Source organism: Zootoca vivipara, chromosome 4, assembly GCF_965207765.1.
Source record: "Zootoca vivipara chromosome 4, rZooViv2.hap1.1, whole genome shotgun sequence".
Classification (NCBI taxonomy): Eukaryota; Metazoa; Chordata; class Lepidosauria; order Squamata; family Lacertidae; genus Zootoca; species Zootoca vivipara.
This window is the reverse complement of record NC_142587.1, coordinates 77,133,414-77,156,179: the sequence shown is the minus strand read 5'-3', so window position 1 is coordinate 77,156,179 and position 22,766 is coordinate 77,133,414. Positions and strand designations below refer to the sequence as shown.

At 43.5% G+C, this 22,766-nt stretch overlaps 1 protein-coding gene across 1 annotated transcript; it reads left to right on the top strand.

The window, feature by feature from the left end:
- The first annotated feature begins 1,005 nt into the window (after positions 1 to 1,005).
- On the top strand, positions 1,006 to 19,672 carry RFC3 (replication factor C subunit 3). The gene is made up of 9 exons (XM_035116271.3): positions 1,006 to 1,262; positions 5,054 to 5,191; positions 9,029 to 9,096; positions 9,647 to 9,744; positions 11,719 to 11,900; positions 13,118 to 13,254; positions 13,364 to 13,462; positions 18,533 to 18,602; positions 19,361 to 19,672. The coding sequence occupies exons 1-9, from the start codon at positions 1,176 to 1,178 to the stop codon at positions 19,550 to 19,552; spliced, it is 1,071 nt and encodes a 356-aa protein (XP_034972162.1). The 5' UTR covers positions 1,006 to 1,175; the 3' UTR covers positions 19,553 to 19,672.
- The last annotated feature ends 3,094 nt before the right edge of the window (positions 19,673 to 22,766 follow it).

Below are 22,766 nucleotides of genomic sequence, written 5' to 3'. Positions count from 1 at the left end.
TCAGTGAATATTTCTGATTTCAGAGGCTGGGAAGGGGCTGCTGCCACCATGCCATGCCACTGTAAGCTTCACCAATGCTTCTGGCTAAGTGTACTGTGGGAATCAGGATGTTGCACTGAATTAGGGATGGGGAACCTGTGCCCCCCCCTTCCCTGGATGTTGTAAGGCCAGAGCTCTTGTCATCCCTGACATACGGCCATACTAGCTGAGGCAGATAGGAGCTGGAGCCAGTGTGTCCAGGGGATATGGAGGTTCAAATCCCAATCTATCCATAATACTCTCGGGATTATGTACCAACCTTGGCCCAGCTTTTCCCCCTATCCGCCTAGCCTACTTCATAGGATTGTTGTGGAGGCTAAAATAGACTGGGAGGGGGCAGGCTGCATCTGGAGTACTGTATCTAGTTCTTTGCACCACTATTATTAATTAATTAATTAAATTTGTATACATACTGCCCTATACCCACGGGTCTCACTCAGGGCAGTTATGACATAAAATCACAATATACTGTAAAAACAAGATACATAAAAAAATGTTTTAATCCCAATAATTGAACAGTTTGACAGTGGAACGGACTTTTTCGGGAGGTTGTGGAGGTTTTTATGCAGAGGTTGGATGGCCACCTGCCATGCAAGTTGTTAGCTGAGATTTCTGCATTGCAGGGGGGTTGGACGTGATGACCCCCTGGGACCCCTTCTAAGTTCTATGATTCTATGCAATCGTGAGCAAAGGCAGAACATAAAGCAATAAGCAAATGCTGCCGAGCAGGTGACTCAGAGCACAAATTCTTAGGAGCACTGTGGCCCAGAGAAAACCCATGGCACAGCCCCCGCCAGCGCCGCGATCTCCTGCACGAGGCGGCGCGCGCTACTCTCCACTTCGCCGCCCCTGCTCTCCGCCTGCGTTAAGCTTCCCTTTGTTTCATTATTTTATCCCCAGGCGGCCACCGTAAGGGAGGAAGGCGGGGCCCAGATTCGATCGAACTGGCGGAAGTGAAAGAACTGAGGCTGACGACCTAAACGAGGAGCTCGTGCGCATGCTCGGTGACGTTTCACGGGGCGGCGGCGCTTAAGTCGCCTATCGTGGGCGGGAGCGCTGCGGAGGAGCGCGCGCTTTTTCCTTTTCCTTTTTTGCAACCTGGTTTCTTCTTTTTTTCCCTTCGGCGGATCGTGGCCATGAGTCTCTGGGTGGACAAATACCGGCCGAACTCCCTCGGCAAAGTGGACTATCACCGGGATCAGGCAGCGCAGCTTCGCAACCTGGTGAGAGAGATAGGGAGAGAGGGAGACAGGCGGCTGGCGCTCTGCACATGTTCGGGTGCCCTTCTCTTACTTATCTCTTCACCATAGCTGTCAAGTTCTCCCTTTTATAAAGGGAAATCCCCTTATGCTGAATAGGCTTCCTCGCGAGAAAAAGGAAAACTTGACAGCTATGCTCTTCACCTATTCGGCGGCTTTTGGGGACCTTCGTATTTTGCCACGCTGGGCCTCGGGTATTGGCGAGTGTTTTTGCTCTCCGCAGTAGCTTCAATCCGTCGGCCCCCCCTTCCTTTTTTTGGGTTATAGCAAGTGCCAGTTCTAGGCAGAGCTACCTATTTGCACCATTATTATTATTATTATTATTATTATTATTATTATTATTTCTTCAATTTTCAAAAACAGATGTTTTGTAGGAAAAGAATGAAAAGCACAAAACTTGAACTGCTAAATTTAATTTAAATTGCAAGACTAGGCAATGCGAAAATATTTGGTTATCTTTCTCAAATGCCAAAGAAAGTTTCAGTACAAAAATCCAGTGAATCTGTACGAAACTGTGCCCCTCAAAGGTCAGTACTGCTCCCCTATGAGGTCCCTGCCCTAGGTTCCAGCCTAGGGCAGTCCTGGGATTGATTTCAGTCCTGCAGTACTTGAAGTAATAAGAAAAAGAAAAGTATCTGAGCATGTGTAGTGAGCATGTGTGCATACCTACTTACTGAGGATACTCTTTATGTGGCTGATGCGTGAGCTCAAGTTAAGTCAGGCTCTTGGATACATTTGGACGGGGTAAGCTGCGATGACGAAAATGCATTGTGTATGTCCTCAGGTGCATTTATTTCTCTTCGTTACCGCCTCACTTATCGAGGTACTGAACCCTGGTTTGGAAAAGCACCATAGCTTCTCTCCCTCATGACGCTGCTCATCAGCAGGTGCAAAGCAAAAATTATGGTGTTTGGGAGTACCAAATATGTACCATACCGTACAAGATTGGTTGGGGCATGAGCTTTCGCAGACCTGAACTCCTTCCATCTTAAGCACAAAATATGTCAGTTGGCAAGAATATTTACACATGCAGGCACACATGTTTAGAGAAAAAAACTCCAATGTAAAATAGGAGGGCGGAAAGTCCATGAAATGCCAGAGATGAAGCCTGTGACCTTTTAATGCAAAGCCTGAATGGTAACCAAGTTTAGCGTTTGGCAGTAGGGCTGGAAAGGCTTGTCTGAACCCCTGGAGAGTTGCTGGCTCTCAGAATAGACCAGCCTCCCCTAGCCTGGTGACCTCCAGTCCACTCCTATCAGTCCTAGTCAGCATGACTCTGGTGGCTGGGCTATTGGAAGTTGTAATCCAAAACATATGTAGTGGGGAGGCTCTTGTACACAGGATTGGATGGGCCAGGGGAATATCTCAATATAAGGCAGCTTATACTGTCTGTCTCTGTATAAGGCAGTGACTGTTTGCAGCACCAGGAATTTGTGATAATACCACACTTCCAAGACAGAGAACATGGCTACTAAGTAAATTGAACCCAGGGCAAACTTAAGAATGCTCCAATTCCAGTGGACTTTAGGCAATGATATGTCTTTGATTGCACAAATAATTATTTTTCGGTTGCGGTGTGGGGAGGGGGGGGGATTCCACTACTTGTGTGACTCTGCATTCAAAAATTTCACAAAGCGAACATCACAATGCCACTGTGTCTTGGTTTGGAAGTTTTGGCTCTTGTGGTTTGATTTGAGCAAAAAGCTCAATCCTGGAACATGTAATTTTTTTAACAGGAAGTTTTTTTGGGGTCTTTGTGTGTAGTTATGTTTTCCCTTCAACACTCACCATCCATTAGGGATTTGGGAATAGGGCTTCTAGGTTAAAGAATACATACAGTCATACCTCGGTTTAAGTACACCTTGGTTTGAGTATTTTCAGTTTAAGTACTCCGCGGACCCGTCTGGAACGGATTAATCCACTTTCCATTACTTTCAATGGGATAGTTTGCTTCAGGTTAAGTACAGTACGCTTCAGGTTAAGTACGGACTTCCGGAACCAATTACACTCATTCCTCGGGTTAAGTACGCTTCAGGTTGAGTACTCCGCGGACCCGTCTGGAACAGATTAATCCACTTTCCATTACTTTCAATGGGAAAGTTCGCTTCAGGTTAAGTACGCTTCAGGTTAAGTACAGACTTCCGGAACCAATTGTGTTTGTAAACCGAGGTACCACTGTACCGGTATTAGACAGGCTCAAGTTACCAAAGCATTAACCATTGGTGATCTCCTCCCATGACTTTTTCTCTCTAACTCTAGCTGCTGCTGTTCACGTTGGTGGCTTGTTTATGGAATTACCCTGGATTTACCCCAGGGTAATTGTCTATATATAAACTTAACTCGGTGCCACTGTAATACATTGTTTGTCAGATCTAAAATGAAGTAGGAACACTTTGTGTACTCTTGACCATAAAATCTGCAATTGCTCTGTTGCCAGAAGCGATTATTTTGGGGTTAAAATAGTTCATCTGACAGAGATTTCAAGGGTTGGCTCCTGTGATACAAGAAGACAGGCCTGGTTCTGGAATGCAGTCAACCACAAATTAAATGGAGCTAGGTGCTGTGGCCAAATAATGAAAGATGTATGTAAACCTGGCAGGATGAACCTGTGAATCCCAAAATATTCTTTTGTAGGCATCCAATGAGACTGGCAGTCTCATAAGATAGAACTCAGTCAACTAGCTTGGGGAACTTAGGTCATTGACATTCTAACCCTGATCCATTAGGAAACTAGAAAACTGCCCTGAATAGAATAGAATCAGATGGTTGTTTCATAGCCCATTATTTTCTACAATGGCTGGTGGCAGCAACAGCTCTCCAGGACTACCAGGCTAGAGATGTTACGAGAACTGGAATCTTTACTCTGCAGACCATGCAAAAAAAGGGGGGGGGGGAGAGGGGAAAAAGTGCTCTGCAACTGAGTTCCATTAAGTTTGCTTCAAAAGGTGGTATACTTTCTTTCATTTTCCACCTATTGGAGGAATTTCACTTATTGGAGATGCTGTGGTTGTGGATTTCCTTTAACAGCAGAAGGTTGAACCAGATGACCTTTGAGGTCCTTCCAACTCTTTGATCCTAGGACTTAATGCCCAAATAAGCCAAGGGGTGGCTTATGCTCCCCTGATCAAGTAAAACAATAGAAATTCTTAACTAATGGACCAGTCACATTAGTTCTGTCCCGCCCTAACAAAAGTCCTACCCCACCCCCAACAAAAATCTTGGCTACACCCATGGATAAGGGTGTCTATGGCTTGCAACAGAATTCTGCATTAGTTTATTAAAAATTGGGTTCTCAAAGTTATTTTCAAGTTTCTGTATGCCACTTTCTGACTATTTTTATTTTTATTCCATTTACTGTATATTCCATTTTCCTCCAAGGATCTCAAGGGGGCACATCTTCTTCTCTATATTATTTTCACAACAACCTTGTGAGGTAGGTTAGGCTGAGAGTTGAAGACCTGCCCAAGATTCATGATTGAGTGGGGATTTGAACTCTGGTTTTCCAGGTCCTAGTTTGTTTTGGGATGTGTTCTCAAGCCACCTGACTCCTAGAAAACCCAATGCACCAAGGTCTTCTATCAGACTCACGCCATACATGGTCACAGTTTCATGTCCTCTTGAACTCTCTATTTTGTGCTCGTGTCTAAATCGATGGCCTTCCAAAGTAAAAGACAACATTGTGAAGGGCTGTAAAACTAGTGTGAGGATGACTAAGACATTACTATAATTCAGTTTTACTGTATTCCATTTGACAGGTTCAGTGTGGTGACTTTCCTCATCTGTTAGTGTATGGGCCTTCAGGAGCAGGGAAAAAGACCAGAATAATGTGCCTGCTGAGAGAACTGTATGGCTCTGGAGTGGAGAAGCTGAGGATTGAACATCAGAGCATAACTGTAAGAATCTATCCTAACTTCATATTTACAAAATGAGATAAAGATGTTGACTGTCAACATAATGCAGGAAAAGCCAGCACATTTCAACACATGCTAGTTTTTAATCTCTAAAAGTTGTCCGACCTGAGTGCATGAGGGCAAAAGTCATAGCTGCCAAGTACTGTACCCCGTTTCCCCCAGGAAACCCCTGTATTTTCTTACCGTTTCCTGCAGGTGTCCCAAATGGCAAAATACCCCGTATTCCCCCGGATTACGGAGCTCCAGCCGGCGGCCATGTTCTTCTGGTGCCGCGCCGGCACCGGAAGTCGCTTCTACGCACTTCCGGACATGCGTAAAAGCAACTTCTGGCGCTGTGGACATTTTGGAAATGGGCACAGTGGCATTGGAAGTCGCTTCTACGCATGTCGAGAAGTGCGTAGAAGCGACTTCCGGTGCCGTGGCGCTGCTGATCCCGGATTTTTCAATCCGGAACTTGGCACCTATGGCAAAAGTGCATAGACTATATTTGTTCCCTAGGCCCGAACTTCCTCACCCCTGATGTCCAAAGGGATGCACAAATCAGGGCAATCCAATATCTCCAGTTCTGCCCCTTTCACTCCCAACCGCTGAGAGTTTCACATGTAAGCATGTTTACCTGAATATATTTCCCAGCTTCCTTGCAATTGTGCACCTTGATAATGTGGGGGCTTGTACGCGTGTTCAGGCAAACACACTTACAGGCCCCTTCAGACCTCCACCCTAAGTCTGCAAAGTTTGGAGGTGGAGGAGGCATGTCTGTCGCTGTCTACACACTTTTGCCCTTGTGTGTCCAGGCTGGAAAAGGACCTACAGGCAGTTTAAGCACCATTTCCACAGTTGGTTAAATAACCAGTGGCTGTTTCCTCCTATTACGAATTAGTACTTGATTAGGCTGTAAACATTCTGTGCTGGAGGGATTCTCCCTGGCAAATCACTGCCAAGGATTTACCGGTACTATTATCTCCCTTCAGTTGTGTGATATTTGAAATGATTTAGTCGGGCACTTAGCTTACATTTCCTGCTGTCTCAGGCTGAAGCCTGCAGTTAGTGTCAAGAAACCAGTTTGTCTTTATTGTGGGCTTCACTGACTAATTATTATTGTTTTCTCACATGCCACCAATAACTTGATAAGAAGTATTTGCAAAGTGATGCTTTTAACAAATATAATGAACTCTTTGCATAGTTACCATAGTGCTTGGAGAGTGAAACAGCCCTGGAAAATCTATTACTAAAGATTTTCTTTCTATCAATTCAAAAATCTTTTTTGGGGAAAAGCTTGCATTCTAATCAGCAAATTGCAAAGAGAGTGGTTAGTAATCAGCAGAGTTCTTGGAGAAGACAGATATTTCCAAAGCATTGTGCAAACAGTCTCTCTTGGCGTTTTTATTTCTTTTTAAATTAAATTTTCCTGCTTAAGTTAATAAGACATTATGGGAACATGTTGTGCCTGCAAAGGTCTTAATGCTGGGGAGTTTAAAGTGGAACAGTTTTAAGTAGATAGTCTTTCAAAATATCAGCTTCCCTTCCTGTCAGATGCTTTCCTATCTGAGGGCTCTTTGGCATCTAGCTATGGGTAGAACTTGACAAATGTCTTTTTCATCATCTTCAAAATCCCTGCGTATAAAGTAGTGGCATGTTATTAATATAAACACAGAAAGAGATGTGAAGGTTGGCACTTTTAAACTAAAATAGGGCAGAGCAGAATGATGCTGCAGTGTCTATATAGCTTCATTTTGTAGTTTGATCTGAACTAGATAAGGTCTATTTAATCACCGTGCGTAAAAGGTATACTTGAAAGCCTTACTGTACACATGAAGAATGTTTTTAGAGAAGCAGAATTTTAGTTCCTAAAATCGGAAGCGACACCAGTGATGATTCAACGTATAAGAAATTGGAAAGTTGTAATCTTCTTATAGAGAAGCTGGAAGTATAATGTAAAATCTCTATAGATACCCCAAACGACTCTGCCCAAGGACAGTTGGTCATGGAACTGACCAAAAGGGCAGTGAACCTGGACTTAAATCCTGCCTGGGATCTGGTGTGAGAAGTAAGTGTTGGTGAAACAAATTTAAAAATTGTCCAGTAGCACCTTAAAGGTAAAGGGACCCCTGACTATTAGGTCCAGTCGTGGACGACTCTGGGGTTGCGGTGCTCATCTCGCTTTACTAGCCGAGGGAGCTGGCGTACAGCTTTCGGGTCATGTGGCCAGCACGACAAACCCACTTCTGGCGAAACCAGAGCAGTGCACGGAAACGCCGTTTACCTTCCCGCCGGAGTGGTACCTATTTATCTACTTGCACTTTTGACGTGCTTTCGAACTGCTAGGTGGACAGGAGCTGGGACCGAGCAACGGGAGCTCACCCCGTCGCGGGGATTTGAACCACTGACCTGATCTGCAAGCCCTAGGCTCTGGTTTAGACCACAGCGCCATCTGCGTCCCTTAGAGACCAACTAAATTTGTTCTGAAGAAGTATGCATGCACACGGAAGCTTATACCGAGAACAAATTTAGTTGGTCTCTAAGGTGCTACTTTAATTTTTTTTCTTTATTTTGACTGCGTCAGACCAACATGACTACCTACCTGAATCTAGAATGTTGATGAAACAGTTTGGAACAGTAACCATAGTGCTATTAAATTAAATATATGTGTATTTACGCCATTTGCGTAAAGAAATCAGCATGGTCACATTTGACTTCAAAAGAGCGATCTTCTCCAAATGAGGGGATTGGTAAGAAAGAAAGCTGAAAGACAAAAGTGTCAAATACCCCCCCCCAAATGCTTATGAGTTACTTAAAACCACAATATTAGAAGCTGAGCTGGATACTGAAGATCACGAACTGGTAGTGACCGATCAGGAACAAGTCCTTGGGGTCATAGTGTCTAGCTCAGGGGTCGTCAACCTGGTCCCTGCCACCCACTGGTGGCCATTTCAGGATTCTAGGTGGGCAGTAGGAGGTTCTACTGCACAAGCTGAATCCTCCTTCCATTGAGCACTAGTGGGCGCTAAGGAAATTTTACCATCAAGAAAGATGCATTAGTGGGCGGTAGGTATAAAAAGGTTGACTACCCCTGGTCTAGCTTGATGGAGATGTCAACCCAGTACACAGCAGCTGTGAGAAGAGCTGGAATGCCATGCTAGGGATCATTAGGAAAGGAAGGGAAAACAAACAATATCATAAGGCTGCTATACAAATCTGTACAGTCCTGGTCACCTCAACTCCAAAAGAGTTGTAACAGGTTTAGAAACGGGAAATGAAAATGATTCAGAGGATGCCGCAATTTCCTTAATGCGGTGCTTTTTAGTTTAGAGAATAGGCAAGCCAGAGGCAACCTGAAAGAAGTGCATAAGATTATTCATGAACCCAGATTTGGACAACAACATGACAAGTCAGTTTCGTGGCAGAGAAGGAGAAGGAACATCTGAGTATTGTGCTTGGCCACGCTGCTCATTCGCATGAAACCTTAGTTCGTTTTAAACTATTATTTAAAGCCACATGCAAACTGGGGCACATATCGTCTTTTCCGAGAGGTTAGCATGCTGCTTGAATTTGAGAGCTTTGAACCCAGGGTGTTACCCTTTTCCTTGCACGCCATTCCACCTGCAGCCATTTTCACGCTGAGTCTCTTTATTTCGTAGCTTCCCTGGTGCATTGCAGCCTGGGTGCCATTAAGCCCTTCAAGTACTTCAACTCAGTTCATGCTAAGCAGTTAGCAGTGTGTGGTTTTTGAAGCCTGTATTCATAACCCACTGATGTCAGCTAAGTCTTTCCGCCACTGATCTCTTTAAAATGCATTTTTTGTTCAATCTTTCGTTTCAGGCACCTTCTAAAAAGAAGATTGAAATTAGCACTATTGCCAGCAACTATCACCTTGAAGTTAACCCAAGGTATATTTGCAGTAAGCTCACAAGATGCAGTAGCAGGCTGTGGGAATTTTGCAATTCTTATAATTTTCAGAGGAGTAAATTTTATAGCCCATTGCAGCAAAAGCTACTGAGCTGCTAGAAGAGAATTGTTTTATTGTTGCAATTTTAAAGCTAGCTCCAGCTTTACTGTTAAAGAAACCATAGTACAGTCGTAACTTCGATCCCGAATGCATTGCTGGTTGAACGTTTTGGCTCCTGAATGCCGCAAATCCAAAAGTGTGTGTTCCAGTTTGCAATTGTTCTTTGGAACCTGAACGTCCGACACAGCTTCTGATTGGATGCAGGAGCTTCCTGCAGCCAATCAGAATCCACTCCTTCGTTTTCGAACGTTTTGGAAGTTGAACGGACTTCCGGAATGGATTCCATTCAACTTCTGAGGTATGGCTGTATCTTTAAGGAATTGTTTGCATATGCGGCCCTCCAGTCCTCTCTGTCTGCCCCTTGAGACCCCCCCCCAGCCATGCACTGCACCCTCCTTGAGTATTGTATTTTAATCTGAACTTATTTTCAGTGATGCAGGAAACAGTGACCGGGTGGTAATTCAGGAATTACTGAAGACATTAGCTCAATCACAGCAACTTGAGACAAGCACCCAGCGAGATTTTAAAGGTCTGTAAATGAGCAATAACCTTGAAGAAAAATATCTTGCAGTACTTTGCACAAGATCAGCCATATGCTTCTTTGAATATTGTAAATCCTTTATATTCTCCAGCTCTTTTTGTCTTCCGTCACTTTTAGAGACACAAAATTTCTAGAAATATTGTAGTTCCCCAACAGAAATGCATGCATTTCAGAAATTGGGGGGGGGGGGAATTGAAATATGGGCAATACTTGGGTTCCAGATAATAGTATTTATTTCTGTAATTGTAATAATTGTCCAAAAGATCCAAAGCTATTGATGTTTGAATTTTTGCTCTGAGCTTCATGGTATTCAGAAAGGGGGAGGCTGAGGTTTGCATGTTGTTAGAAGGTGTCTAGATTCTTCTCATCTGTTGATTCTTCTGTGACTTTGTATTCTCAAAATACTCTATGGTTCCCTTCATTTAGGAACCTAGGAACTGCCTTATACCCAGTGAGATCCTTGCTCCATCTAGCTCCGTATTGTCTGCACTGACTGGCAGGGACTCTCCAGGGGACCTTCTGCATGTTAAGTAGAATGGTCTATTGCTGAGCCTGATCTGGCAGATGGAATTGGAGGCAGATAATCTGTTTGCACGAGGGCAATATTATAGTAGCAATATGCTTGGCAGACTTCCAGGCTGCACCCTGGCACCGCATACATGAGAGGCTCTCGGTTTTGCAACGTTTGAAATTCCTGTAGAGCACCCGCTCTTAAGCTTATTGCAGCCAAATGCAACCTTCAGTTTACAGTGTTGATTTTTTTTAAAATAGCTGTGGTATCATCACTAACATTACTACCTGTAAAGGTTGGCTCTCTGGACTCTGAATCCAGGGATCAGAATTGTGTAACTAAGAACAAGTGCTTGACATAGCTGCTTCTTTTTTCTGCCTCCCTCCCAAGCCCCTTTCCTTGTGTGTCCTGTCGTTTAGATTGTAAGCCTGAGGGCAAGGACTCTTTATTTCTGATCTTCGTAAGCTGCTCTGGGAGCCTTTTCAGCTGAAGAGCTGGGTAAAAAAAATGCTTTAAACAAATACCTTTTGAACCTTGGATATAAAAGATTTGCAGCAGTGTGCATTGGCTCTGTAACAATATTCATTCATCGGCTTCAGCTGATCATCAGTTTTCTTTGGCTGAACTAAGCTGGCTTTTTTGTCATTGTTCTTGGTGGGAAGTGGCAAGGTAGTGTTATTTTTATTTTATTTTTTTGCAAAAGTAGCACCAGCTCAAGCCAGTTCCTGACTTGTCACACTCACTCATACAGAACAATAAGGAAGACATTTCATTGTACCGTACTGCGATTTCATGCATATGTAAATACTTTCTAATCACATGGATGAGGTTCAATGCAGAGTCTCTGCACCCCCCCCCCCCCGGCTGCTATGTAGTACCTTCCTTCCTGGCAAAGTGCTTCTCTCGTGGGAAAGACCCATGTGAACATAGGAAGCTGCCATATAAGCAAGTCATACATATTGTTGAACTACAACTCCCATTAGCCCCAGCTAAGTGGTCACAGATGATGGGAGCTGTTGTCCAACAACATCTGGAGAATACCAGGACTGGAGAATACACTGACTTGCAGTTGTTCTCCAGGGTTTCAAACAGGATCCTTTCTCAGCCTTACCTGGAGATGCTGGAAATAAATAGCAAGTGGAAGATCCCGGATTCAAAGCAAGGTCAGAGGCATCCCAGTTGCAAGAACCCTTCTTCAGTGCTGTCGTGGCTAAGCTAGCCATTTGTTGGCTGTTTCAGGCGATGTGCCTTTCCCACACATATGGTTAGAATATTTACACAAACTGGCATCAGCGCAGGATTGCACCTCTCGGGAACTTCAGGGGAAAAGGCACAAGTGGGAAGGTTTTCTCTAATCCTGCCCCATTGTATCAGCAGAAGCTAAAAGCCAAGTTAAGATAGACTCTGTGAGAGCATGATAAAGGCTGGCTTTGTTTTGTTTTGTTTTTCAGTGGTGCTGTTGACTGAAGTGGACAAGCTTACAAAAGATGCCCAGCATGCGTTGCGCCGAACCATGGAGAAGTATATGGCTACCTGCAGATTAATTCTGTGCTGCAATTCTACATCGAAAGTCATTGCACCTATCCGAAGCAGGTGCCTTGCAGTGCGAGTGCCTGCACCCAGCATTGAAGATGTAGGTTCAAGGCAACGGCAGACAGGCAGCCCTTCCGTGCACTTGCATTTTACTCTGTGCAATGTTGGATGCAACAAGTTTAAATACCTGATTTGGGATTCCTTGTTCTTTGTTTCCCCCAGACTCTGTCTGCCTAGTTAATCCTGTGTCTCTTTGTGTGTGGAACACTTCCAAATTAGGTTCCCCTTTACAGTACTTTGCATGACTGCGGTTTTCTTCAAAAAATGTGGGTTGTAATTTTTTATTTGTTTAGCAAGGATTGGAATGGGGTGGAAGTGTCTGTGGACTAAGAAATAGCTGGACCCCTAATGATAGGTATGATAGTCATGGGAGGGAGATAAAGAACTGTTGGAGGTCTTTGAAACTCCATCACTTTGCCACCAATGCTTAGTTCCAAGCGTTCTCTAGTCCACACTTCTCCAAGCATTTCTCTGAAACTAGAAAATACCAAAGATCAACCCTTAGAATTTGTTAAGTAGTTGCTGAAGGCACTTTATCAATGTATCTGTTTATTTCTTACAATCCTTTGAGGTAGGCTGGTAGTACCGGTATGTCTGTCTCATTGCTACTGTGAAGAATACAGGGAGCAACTGCTGATGTGGTTTGTCCCTGGCTCAAGGAGCAGCAGGAAGGAATTTATTCCTTCGTGGAGGAATGCACTTGGGAAGGGATCGCATTGCTCTTACCTGGTACCCAGGAGGGCTGGCAAATGGGGCTTGTGGCAAGAAAGAGGTGACTCAGAAGGTGGGCGCAGGTCACCCGCAAGCATTATTTGTAAAATTGGCTCCTTTGTGCTTTCGCATATCATCATCATCATTTTTGATTTGTATACTGTCTATCTTACAATACTAAAGGCGGTTTACAAGCTGAAGAAACAAAAAATGTACATCTTAAAACAATCTAATGCAATACAAAAATGTGATAATAAAACATAACTTTAAAATAGGTAACCTATATAAAAAAGTAACATTCAACAATCATTAGAATAGTATTAAGTAATAATAATAACATATAAAAGTTAAACAGAAATCCACTCAGCGGTTACAATAAATAATTTCTAAACTATAATCAAGAAAACAACAGCAAGCCACAGTACATAAAATAATACAATACAAATTGCTGACAGCTGCAGCAATTTTGACTAGAGCAGAGATACTTGGAATTTTTGGAAAGTGAGGCACCATGCAAAACTATTAATTGTCCTGTTGAATCTCTAGATCTGCAACGTATTGTCTGTTGTGTGTAAGAAGGAGGGTCTGGTTCTTCCTCGAGAACTTGCTCAGAGGATTGCAGAAAAGTCTGGCCGAAATCTCCGAAAGGCCCTTCTGATGTGTGAGGCATGCAGGGTGCAACAGTAAGTCCAGAAGAATGGGTGAATACAGGAGGGAGTTTTGGTTACAAAGGGGCTTTTTGTTTGTTTGTCCGTTTGGTATTTAAGGAAGTCATCACGGTTTGTTCCACAGGTATCCTTTCACTCCAGACCAAGACATTTCTGAGACGGACTGGGAGGTATATCTGAGAGAGACGGCAAACGCCATTGTTGGTCAGCAGACCCCGCAGAGGTAGGTCAGTGTGGTGGGGGACAGTGCCTAGCTGTAAAATTGATGGTGCTTGTAAGTTGTCCCATATTAAAATGCAGCGTAGCAGTTTAATACTGTGTGTGCTCGAATGTCTAGACAGAGTGCATTTCCAGGAACTCGATAAAAAACCGGTAGGAGTTGATTGAAGTAAATTTCAGGCTGATGAGGTTAGCCTTGGTCATTAAGGTATTAAACCTGCTTTTATATCGGTGTGTAAATGTTTGGAAAAAAAGATTTCTGAAAGCGGATAGTTAACTGCATACAGGAATCCTGAAACTGCTGCACAACCTCGCAGCCAAAAGCATGTGCATGGTATGAAGAAAGTCCCAGGTTCACTTCCAGTTAAAAGAAGCAGGTAGCCAGTGATGGAAAACACGGTTCTCTTCCTGAGACCATGGAGAACCACGGCCAATCAGAATACACAAAACTGGGCTTCTTGGTAAGTGGTCTCACCTGGTCTAAAGTGGCAACCTGTGTTCCTAAACAAATAAATCTGCTGCAGGCAGTAACATATAGTATTCTGCCTCCTGGGCACCTAAAGCTTCGAGACAATTATATATATATATATTAAATCCCAGTTCCTTCACAGAAATTCTTGTTGTTTTGGAGCAGATCACAGTAGCTACTAGCCACGATGGTTATGGTCTCAGTGTTTGAAATTAGCCAGTCGCATTTTGCACTCGCAACCAAGCGAAGATGCCTGGGCGACAGGATGGTGCCTGGCACCTCTGCCATACGGAGGTGCCTGCCTGTAGAATTCTATCACTTATATTTTATCTGCACAATCAGACTGAATTTCAGGAACCAAATTGCTTTTTCTGTGCAGCTTGAGCAGGGGCGGGGAGCAACTTTACAGTTCATTGTCGTAGCTTTTCTTCACCTTACCCCACCCCACTGCCTTGCTCATAGTTGTGAAGAAAATTCCTACGTTATGAGTGGTCCGTGTTGCCATAAGAAAAAGAGGTCCGAATCGGCCAACACATACTTATTTAAGTTCTCAGAGCTCTTAACCCAGGTCAAGGTTGTCATCTGAATTAGCCAGATGTACACCACAGAGAAACTTCAACTGTGTATTATTTCCAATTTCTTTGTAAGGAAAGAGTAGCAGATAGCTGGGCTTGGTGGAGTCTCGGCTATTTTCCAGCAAGGACGTTCCTATGGTATGCAGTGCGCAAAATAACTTATTGGGATGTAAAGTTCCCGTTAGCAGCCATCTTTGATATTCTAAAAATAGCTGCAGTGAACCAGGCTGTTGTAAAACAAACTTGCTTGCTCAGTGCAATGAAGCATTTCCAGCTGGATCAGATGAGAGCATCTTTGTTTGTTTGTTTGCGCTGTAAAAATTTTTCTTTCAGCGAATGAAGTGCTGTGGTGTTGGCACTTGTTCATCGCTGTCCTCTTTACAGCTGCCAGCCATTTTTCTAGCTTTAGATATATTGCATTGGCAGAAACAGAATGACATCCTGTCACGGTGAATTTGGAGCACTGAATCTTTCCTTGCTGTGAACGGATGATACTGTTAGTCATGTGTTCTGCTGCTGATCTCATTAAAACTCTTAAGAGATATGGCAGTGTGTGAAGTGGGCCACATTTGCACCATACATTTAAAGCCACTATTTATATGGCTGGTTGGGAACTAGTTTGTCGAGGGTGCTGAGAGTTGTTAGGACACCTCTGTTTGCCTCACAGAGCTACGGTTTCTTGAAAACCCTGGAAAGAGGGATTGATTGTTAAACTGCTCTGCTGAACTCCCAGGATTCTTTGGGAGAAGCCATGACCTTCCAAGGGTATAATAGTTCTTTAAACGTATGTTGCAGATATGGATGTTTTCAACACAGATTCCCCTCTGTGTGGTCCTTTTTTTAATAATAATTTTTATTGATTTTAATACAAACAAAACAAACATCCAATATAAAAACTCTGTCCCTCCATTCCCCCCCCCCACAGGTCCTCTTCTGCCACCAGTGGTACCCGTGGGTATAGAGAGTCAAAGGGGTCCATTTTAAAGCTGGGTTTGACCTCCCCCCCTCCTCCCCCCTCTTCCCTTCTGTGTGGTCCTTTTTGATGTGAGCTATTTTTTATTTGTTGCTTTAGGCATAGAAAAATAGGTTGTTGTGTTGTTTAGTCGTTTAGTCGTGTCCGACTCTTCGTGACCCCATGGACCATAGCACGCCAGGCACTCCTGTCTTGCACTGCCTCCCGCAGTTTGGTCAAACTCAGGTTCGTAGCTCCAAGAACACTGTCCAACTATCTCGTCCTCTGTTGTCCCCTTCTCCTAGTGCCCTCAATCTTTCCCAACTTCAGGGTCTTTTCCAGGGAGTCTTCTCTTCTCATGAGGTGGCCAAAGTATTGGAGCCTCAGCTTCACGATCTGTCCTTCCAGTGAGCACTCAAGGCTGATTTCCTTCAGAATGGATAGGTTTGATCTTCTTGCAGTCCATGGGACTCTCAAGAGTCTCCTCCAGCACCATAATTCAAAAGCATCAATTCTTTGGCGATCAGCCTTCTTGATGGCCCAACTCTCACTTCCATACATCACTACTGGGAAAACCATAGCTTTAACTATACGGACCTTTGTCGGCAAGGTGATGTCTCTGCTTTTTAAGATGCTGTCTAGGTTTGTCATTGCTTTTCTCCCAAGAAGCATGCGTCTTTTAATTTCATGACTGCTGTCACCATCTGCAGTGATCAAGGAGCCCAAGAAAGTAAAATCTATCACTGCCTCCATTTCTTCCCCTTCTATTTGCCAGGAGGTGATGGGACCAGTGGCCATGATCTTTGTTTTTTTGATGTTGAGCTTCAGACCATATTTTGCGCTCTCCTGGTGGCTGCCTACAATTCCATGATTGACCTGTGTGTCCTCTTACCTACCATCTTGCAGCAAGCAGCCTGATTTTAGAACACATCCTGCACCTTTGGACAATAGCAGCTCTGTGGTTGTGGAATAACCTTGTCTGTGCTTCATAGTGGTGGACTTCCTATTAGCTCGGTACCAGGTAGCATTTGCTGAAATAGAGGAGCAGGGCCTTTGAAGGTGCCTATAAGAGACTACTGGGGTTGAATAACGCATGTGCCGGTAAAATCCAGGGCCAGGAGAAAATTGTTTTTAATTCCAAGGTACCTGCCTCATCATTTCTTTTCAACACTCAGGATTTTAAAAGGTGCATATAAATAAAACGGCTCTCTACTGCCAGCAAGAGACACTGACAACTCTCACGTTAACTATAGAGCTGCTGCCAGCTGTCGTGGCTTGTAGATGGTTTCCTGTCATTTCAAGCAACCCAACAAGCATTTTGAGACTTCCTTGTGTTGGACCATGACATGTTAGAGAAGTTTGTTGCTGTTGTAAGCCTTGTTTAGAAATTGCAGAGCACTGACGATGCTGCTGTTAACAAGCTGTTCCACTTGGAAAACGCGGCTCAGGAGAATAGAGTTGCAGGATTGCTTGCTAGCTTTTGGCCAGCTGTAGGCTTTCAGATTCAGGCGATTATTCAGGATGATCAAAACAATTATACCAGGTATCTCAAAATTAGGTAAGCTGGCATCCTCAAAATTTCTCTTAATAGTGTCCTCCAAACGTAAGAGGAAAAACTTGTTTTCCTACCAGAAATGTTGGCATAATTAATTAAATCACTTGGTGTTTCAGTGAATTGGCATAGGAAGCATAGTATAAATAATTAATATATTTCTTTCCACTATATTAAATATCTTTCAAATACCCTTTTCTACAAGGCTGCCTTTCACCAGGCAACCCAAAATTACCACATTAGACATGGGGTTATATTAACAAACACTACCACATTAGTGCTTTTAAATAAATGAAACAAAGTTAAAAGTTGAGTAAAAAGATGAAGCCAGTTCTTAGGAAAAAAATTAAGCACAAGGAAAGTTAAAATGCACAGAAAAGCATTCCACCCAATGGAGCAAAAAAATGTATGTTAAATATAGCCCAGCTCTCCCTGCCTAGGCATAGTCCCTTAACACTATCGACTGATGTCCAATTTCCCAAATTTTAAAAGCTCCAGTTCCTTTGTCTGCTGAGATCATGCCGTTATCTGCTCATGTATTCTTCTGAGTCTCTAAATATACCCTCTGGCTACATGACCCATGCTTCCAGATCCCCCAAAACTCAAGGAGCACGAGAGTCTTCTCTTCATTCCCAACTACGGAGATGCTCCCCTCATCTGCAGGCTTAACAAGTTTAACCCCACAATGCTACGGTACATGCAATATTTGTATATATTTTTTTACAAATAAACGGCGTTTCCGTGCGCTCTGGCACTCTTCACGGTCCACCGTGCACCAGTAGCAAACCAGTTCAGATAAGGACGAGCCATATGAGTGATTGAAGCTCTTAAGAGTAAATGTTTTCATCCATTGTTACTTTGCTGCAAATGTCTAAAAAGATAACAGAACATCAGACGAGTTGCTCTTGGGCCATGCTAACTTCCTGGAAGTAAGCATGTTTGACAGTGGGCAGAGTAATCCTAGCACTTCGAAAGTCCTCTACCAGGATGGGAGGCAAGGAGAAGTGCTTCCTTTTGCCCTGGCAACGTTTGTATTTTTTAATATTACATTTCCTCCTCCCTTGAAACAAGTGGGAAGGAAATTATCCATACCAGTCCCAAACTGGTCCAGCAGAGCCAAGGCTTCCTCTGCCAGACACCCAGAACACCCTTGTTCAGGACCTACGGCTGGTAGATCTGTGCCCACAGAGCTTTAAGTGGGCTTAGTGGGGGCGTCCGAGGTCCCTCACCAACAAAGTTTTTCTTTGCCAGTAGAGATGCATCCCTGATCCATCCCTAACCCCGTCCAGCCTGGAGTTCTTGGGGCTATGTGCACCCATGATTTAAAAAGCAGAAACAAATTGAGCTTGAATGCTTTGAGAACTGAATTTTCTGACTCGGTAATTTGACTGAGATTGTCATAGCTGCATATATATATATATATGAATGAAATAAAAAGACTTAAAAGCCGGTTACTAAACATTAAAACTTTGCATTACAGGGAGTTAAAACCAAGCATTAGCTTTCCAATGATTTTATTCCAACAGGCTCCTGGAAGTTCGTGGGCGACTCTATGAACTCTTGACCCATTGCATTCCTCCAGAGATTATAATAAAGGTAACTGATGTTGTGGTTATTAATTGGTTTAGTAACAGAGACTAGGATTAAATGGAAGTGTGGCATGCATGTGTTATCATTTTTAATTTTCACCGTTCATAGTGCAGCCTGGATAGCTCAGTAGGTTAAGAGCGTGGCGCTGATGACACCAAGGTTGCAAGTTTGATCCCTGCAGCTGCCTATTCCTGCATTGCAAGGGGTTGGACTAGATGATCCTCAGGGTCCCTTCCAACTCTACAATTCTCTGATTCAATGATAGTGCTCTGAATCTTGTACAGTGGTACCTCTACTTACAAATAACTTACGAATGTTTCTACTTACGAATGGAGCTCCATCCGCCATCTTGGATGCGGTTTAGATAGGATTTTTTCTACTTACGAATTTTTAGATAGGGTTGCTTTGACTTACGAATTTTTTCTCCCAATGCATTCCTGTGGGATTCGACTTACAATTTTTTTCGACTTACGAATGTGCGTTCGGAACGCATTAAATTCGTAAGTAGAGGTACCACTGTAATTCCATTCCTAATTACTGGGGTATCTGGAACCAGGTATATATTGCATATCTCTGCAGATGTGATATTAATAGTTCTGTTATTTGTATGACAATGTCCCTCCTCCTACCAAATTGGAGATTATCATTTGAATGGCTTGATTCTCACAGGGTAACTTTCTGGATTGTTGAGTGCCCATGGTACCCATAACATTCTAGGGAGTAGAGCCTTCCATTCTCTCACTGTTGGGTATTGCTTATTTTAGGGCCTTCTGACTGAACTTCTGAACAACTGTGATGGACAGCTGAAAGGAGAGGTTGCACAGATGGCAGCTTTCTATGAGCACCGACTGCAGCTGGGCAGCAAGGCCATTTATCACCTGGAAGCATTTGTGGCTAAGTTTATGGCCATCTATAAGAAGTTTATGGAAGATGGACTAGAAGCCATGATGTTCTGATACGTTGCTTTGAGAACCCTCCTGCTTTTTGGGATGCTGACAAGTTCTGTCGAGAAAGCTGTACAAACCACAGGTCACCTGTACATTTCTGTGTTGGACAATAAAATCCTAAGTGCTGAATTTGAGGTGTTCTGAAATGGTTCCACGTGGCCTTTTATGTCAGTCCAAACTGCTTTAGGAAACAAGAAGTCACATAATTGACAGCAGGGAAGTGCCAGGATCCCGGAATGCTTTTGCCTCAAGAGGTAGTCCTAATTACTTTGGGTCTGGAACATGATTGTGAGCCTCAATCTTGGGAGTTTTCAAATGTGCCATCTTGAATAGGCTTCGTGATGGTGGAAGATGCAGAAACCTGTTGCAGCTTTAAGGCCCCGTCTGCACTATGCATTTGAAGCTGTATCATACCACTTTAAACAGCCATGGCTTCCCCCAAAGAATCATGGGAAGTGTCGCTTGTTAAGGGTGCTGAGAGGAGTGTGAGGGGACACCAGTTCTCCTCACAACTACAATTCTCAGAGTGGGCTAACAATCAACCCCTTTTCCTAGGGAACCCTGGAAACTAGCTTTGAGGGGAACAGGCATCTCCTCTAACAACTCTCAACACCCTTAACAAACTACATTTTTAACGATTCTTTGGCAGAAGTTATGACTGTTGAAAGTGATACGATGCTGCATAGTGCAGATGGGGCCTTGCAGCCGTAACTTAAGCATATTTACCTAGAAGTAATGAACCGAGTTCAATGGCGCTGAGTTCAGTTGGCCAGGCATGATGGGGGTTGTAGTCAGACAACATCTAGTAGGCCCCATGTTCCCCATCTAGTAATGATCTACTGTAGTAGGGATCATTAATATTTCCGAGTTGTTTAAATATTTGTCCAAGCAATATTCTAGTACTTGATATTGGCTTAAGGATCAATAATTAAATATTGTATTCTAGTTTGGATCCTCTCTGATCCATGGAATGGAGAGGGGAAAAGTCACTGTAATATTAATATTTATTATAATATATACCGGTATATGTACAGTGGTACCTCGACTTACGAAGGTGATCCGTTCCGCGGCGCTCTTCGTAAGTCGAATTCTTCGTAAGTCGAAGTCTTCGGTTGTTGAAGCGCCCATTTTGTGCGTGCGCGAAGCGCGATTTTGCGCTTCTGCGCATGCGCTTACCACACGCGCCGCTTCGGCGCAGGCGCAGAATGTGCACGCAGCAAAAAGACTTCCGGGTTTGCCGACTTTGGAAGTCGAAACCTTCGGAAGTCGAGTCACTCGGATGTCGAGGTGCCACTGTATATATTCACTGAACGCAAGGTAAACTGCTTCTAAGGACAGGTAGGTAGCTGTGTTGGTCTGCCGTAGTCTGTCTGAAGAAGTGTGCATGCACACGAAAGCTCATACCAGTAACAAACTTAGTTGGTCACTAAGGTGCTACTGGAAGGAATTTTTTTTTATTTTGTTGCTTCTAACGAGAAGAAAAAGGAGATTGCAGTTTGTCCACTTGGTATGTATTATGCAGCCTGCTCATAGCTGCCAAGTTATCCCTTTTTTAAAGGGATTTTCCCTTATGCTGAATAGGCTTCCTCGCGAGAAAAGGGAAAACTTGGCAGCTATGAGCCTGCTTCTAAGCATGTTTACTCAGACATAAGTACCACAGAGTTCAATGGGATTTGCTCTCAGGTGCATTGAACTGCAGCCTTAATTTCATAAAGCAATTCAAAATGTACAATTGATAGAAGATGGGTAGGAAGAAAATATTATACTGAGGCAATAGGACTTACAATGCCCGCCGAGGAAAGATTTTATTTTAACTTCTTGTTGTTAAATAGTTTCATTTCTCCAAGGATAAATAGAATAGACCTTGATAACTATCATTTTATCAGTATTGTCAAGGCTGAAATACATTAACTCACCAGAGTGGGTGCAGCGAAAATGAACATTTAAATGGTTTCCTTCTTTAGGGAGATACAGAGTAGGAATGAAAACAATTTGAGATAATTAAAATTGGTGCTAACTGCCTCACTTTTCAGTGGTAAATCAGTTTAACTGTGCAGTCTGGAAAAAAGCAGCCGTGTGCACCTAACATTAACATTAGGATAGGTGTACAGTGCTCCAAACAAAGTCTTCTGCAGTTGAAAACTGAGATTTTTCAGCTCGAATCTCACCTTTCTAGCCAGGTTTCGTTCATAAGGCACAAATACAGGATGGGTGACACCTGGCTTGAGAGCAGTACATGTGAAAAGGATCTAGGAGTCTTGGTAGACCACAAACTTGACATGAGTCAGCAGTGTGATGCAGCAGCTAAAAAAGCCAATGCAATTCTGGGCTGCATCAATAGGAGTATAGCATCTAGATCTAGGGAAGTAATAGTACCACTGTATTCTGCCTTGGGCAGACCTCACCTGGAGTACTGTGTCCAGTTCTGGGCACCACAGTTCAAGAAGGATACTGACAAGCTGGAACGTGTCCAGAAGAGGGCAACCAAAATGGTCAAAGGCCTGGAAACGATGCCTTATGAGGAACGGCTTAGGGAGCTGGGTATGTTTAGCCTGGAGAAGAGAAGGTTAAGGGGTGATATGAAAGCCATGTTCAAATATATGAAAGGATGTCATATGGAGGAGGGAGAAAGATTGTTTTCTGCTGCTCCAGAGAAGCGGACACGGAGCAATGGATTCAAACTTCAAGAAAGAAGATTCCACCTAAACATTAGGAAGAACTTCCTGACAGTAAGAGCTGTTCAGCAGTGGAATTTGCTGCCAAGGAGTGTGGTGGAGTCTCCTTCTTTGGAGATCTATAAGCAGAGGCTTGACAGGCATATGTCAGGAATGCTTTGATGGTGTTTCCTGCTTGGCGGGGGGTTGGACTGGATGGCCCTTGTAGTCTCTTCCAACTCTATGATTCTATGATAATGGGAAGTTTCACTGCATATGGGCCTTGATCATCTGCTACAGGGAATCCCAGCAGAATAAAGTGGCGGATCCTAAGATGGTATGATGGACTGTACATTATTTCAAGCTACAACTGGAGAAACACATTAAGAACATAAGAAGAACCTGCCGGGTCAGGCTAAGGGCCCATTTAGTGGCCAAGTAGATGCCTTTGGGAAGCCTTCAGGCAAGACCCAAGCATAAGAACACTGCCCACCTGGGATTCCCACTAAATCAGGTTTATGACCACTGCTCCTTAGAAGTTGACTGTATACATTTCTGAGTTGAACACT

Excerpts from the sequence above, each read along its gene's own strand:
- RFC3 (XM_035116271.3), top strand. The coding sequence starts at position 1,176 with ATGAGTCTCTGGGTGGACAAATACCGGCCGAACTCCCTCGGCAAAGTG. Across the intron at positions 9,745-11,718 it reads CACCCAGCGAGATTTTAAAG|TGGTGCTGTTGACTGAAGTG; the intron begins GTCTGTAAATGA and ends TTTGTTTTTCAG. Across the intron at positions 13,255-13,363 it reads GAGGCATGCAGGGTGCAACA|GTATCCTTTCACTCCAGACC; the intron begins GTAAGTCCAGAA and ends TTTGTTCCACAG.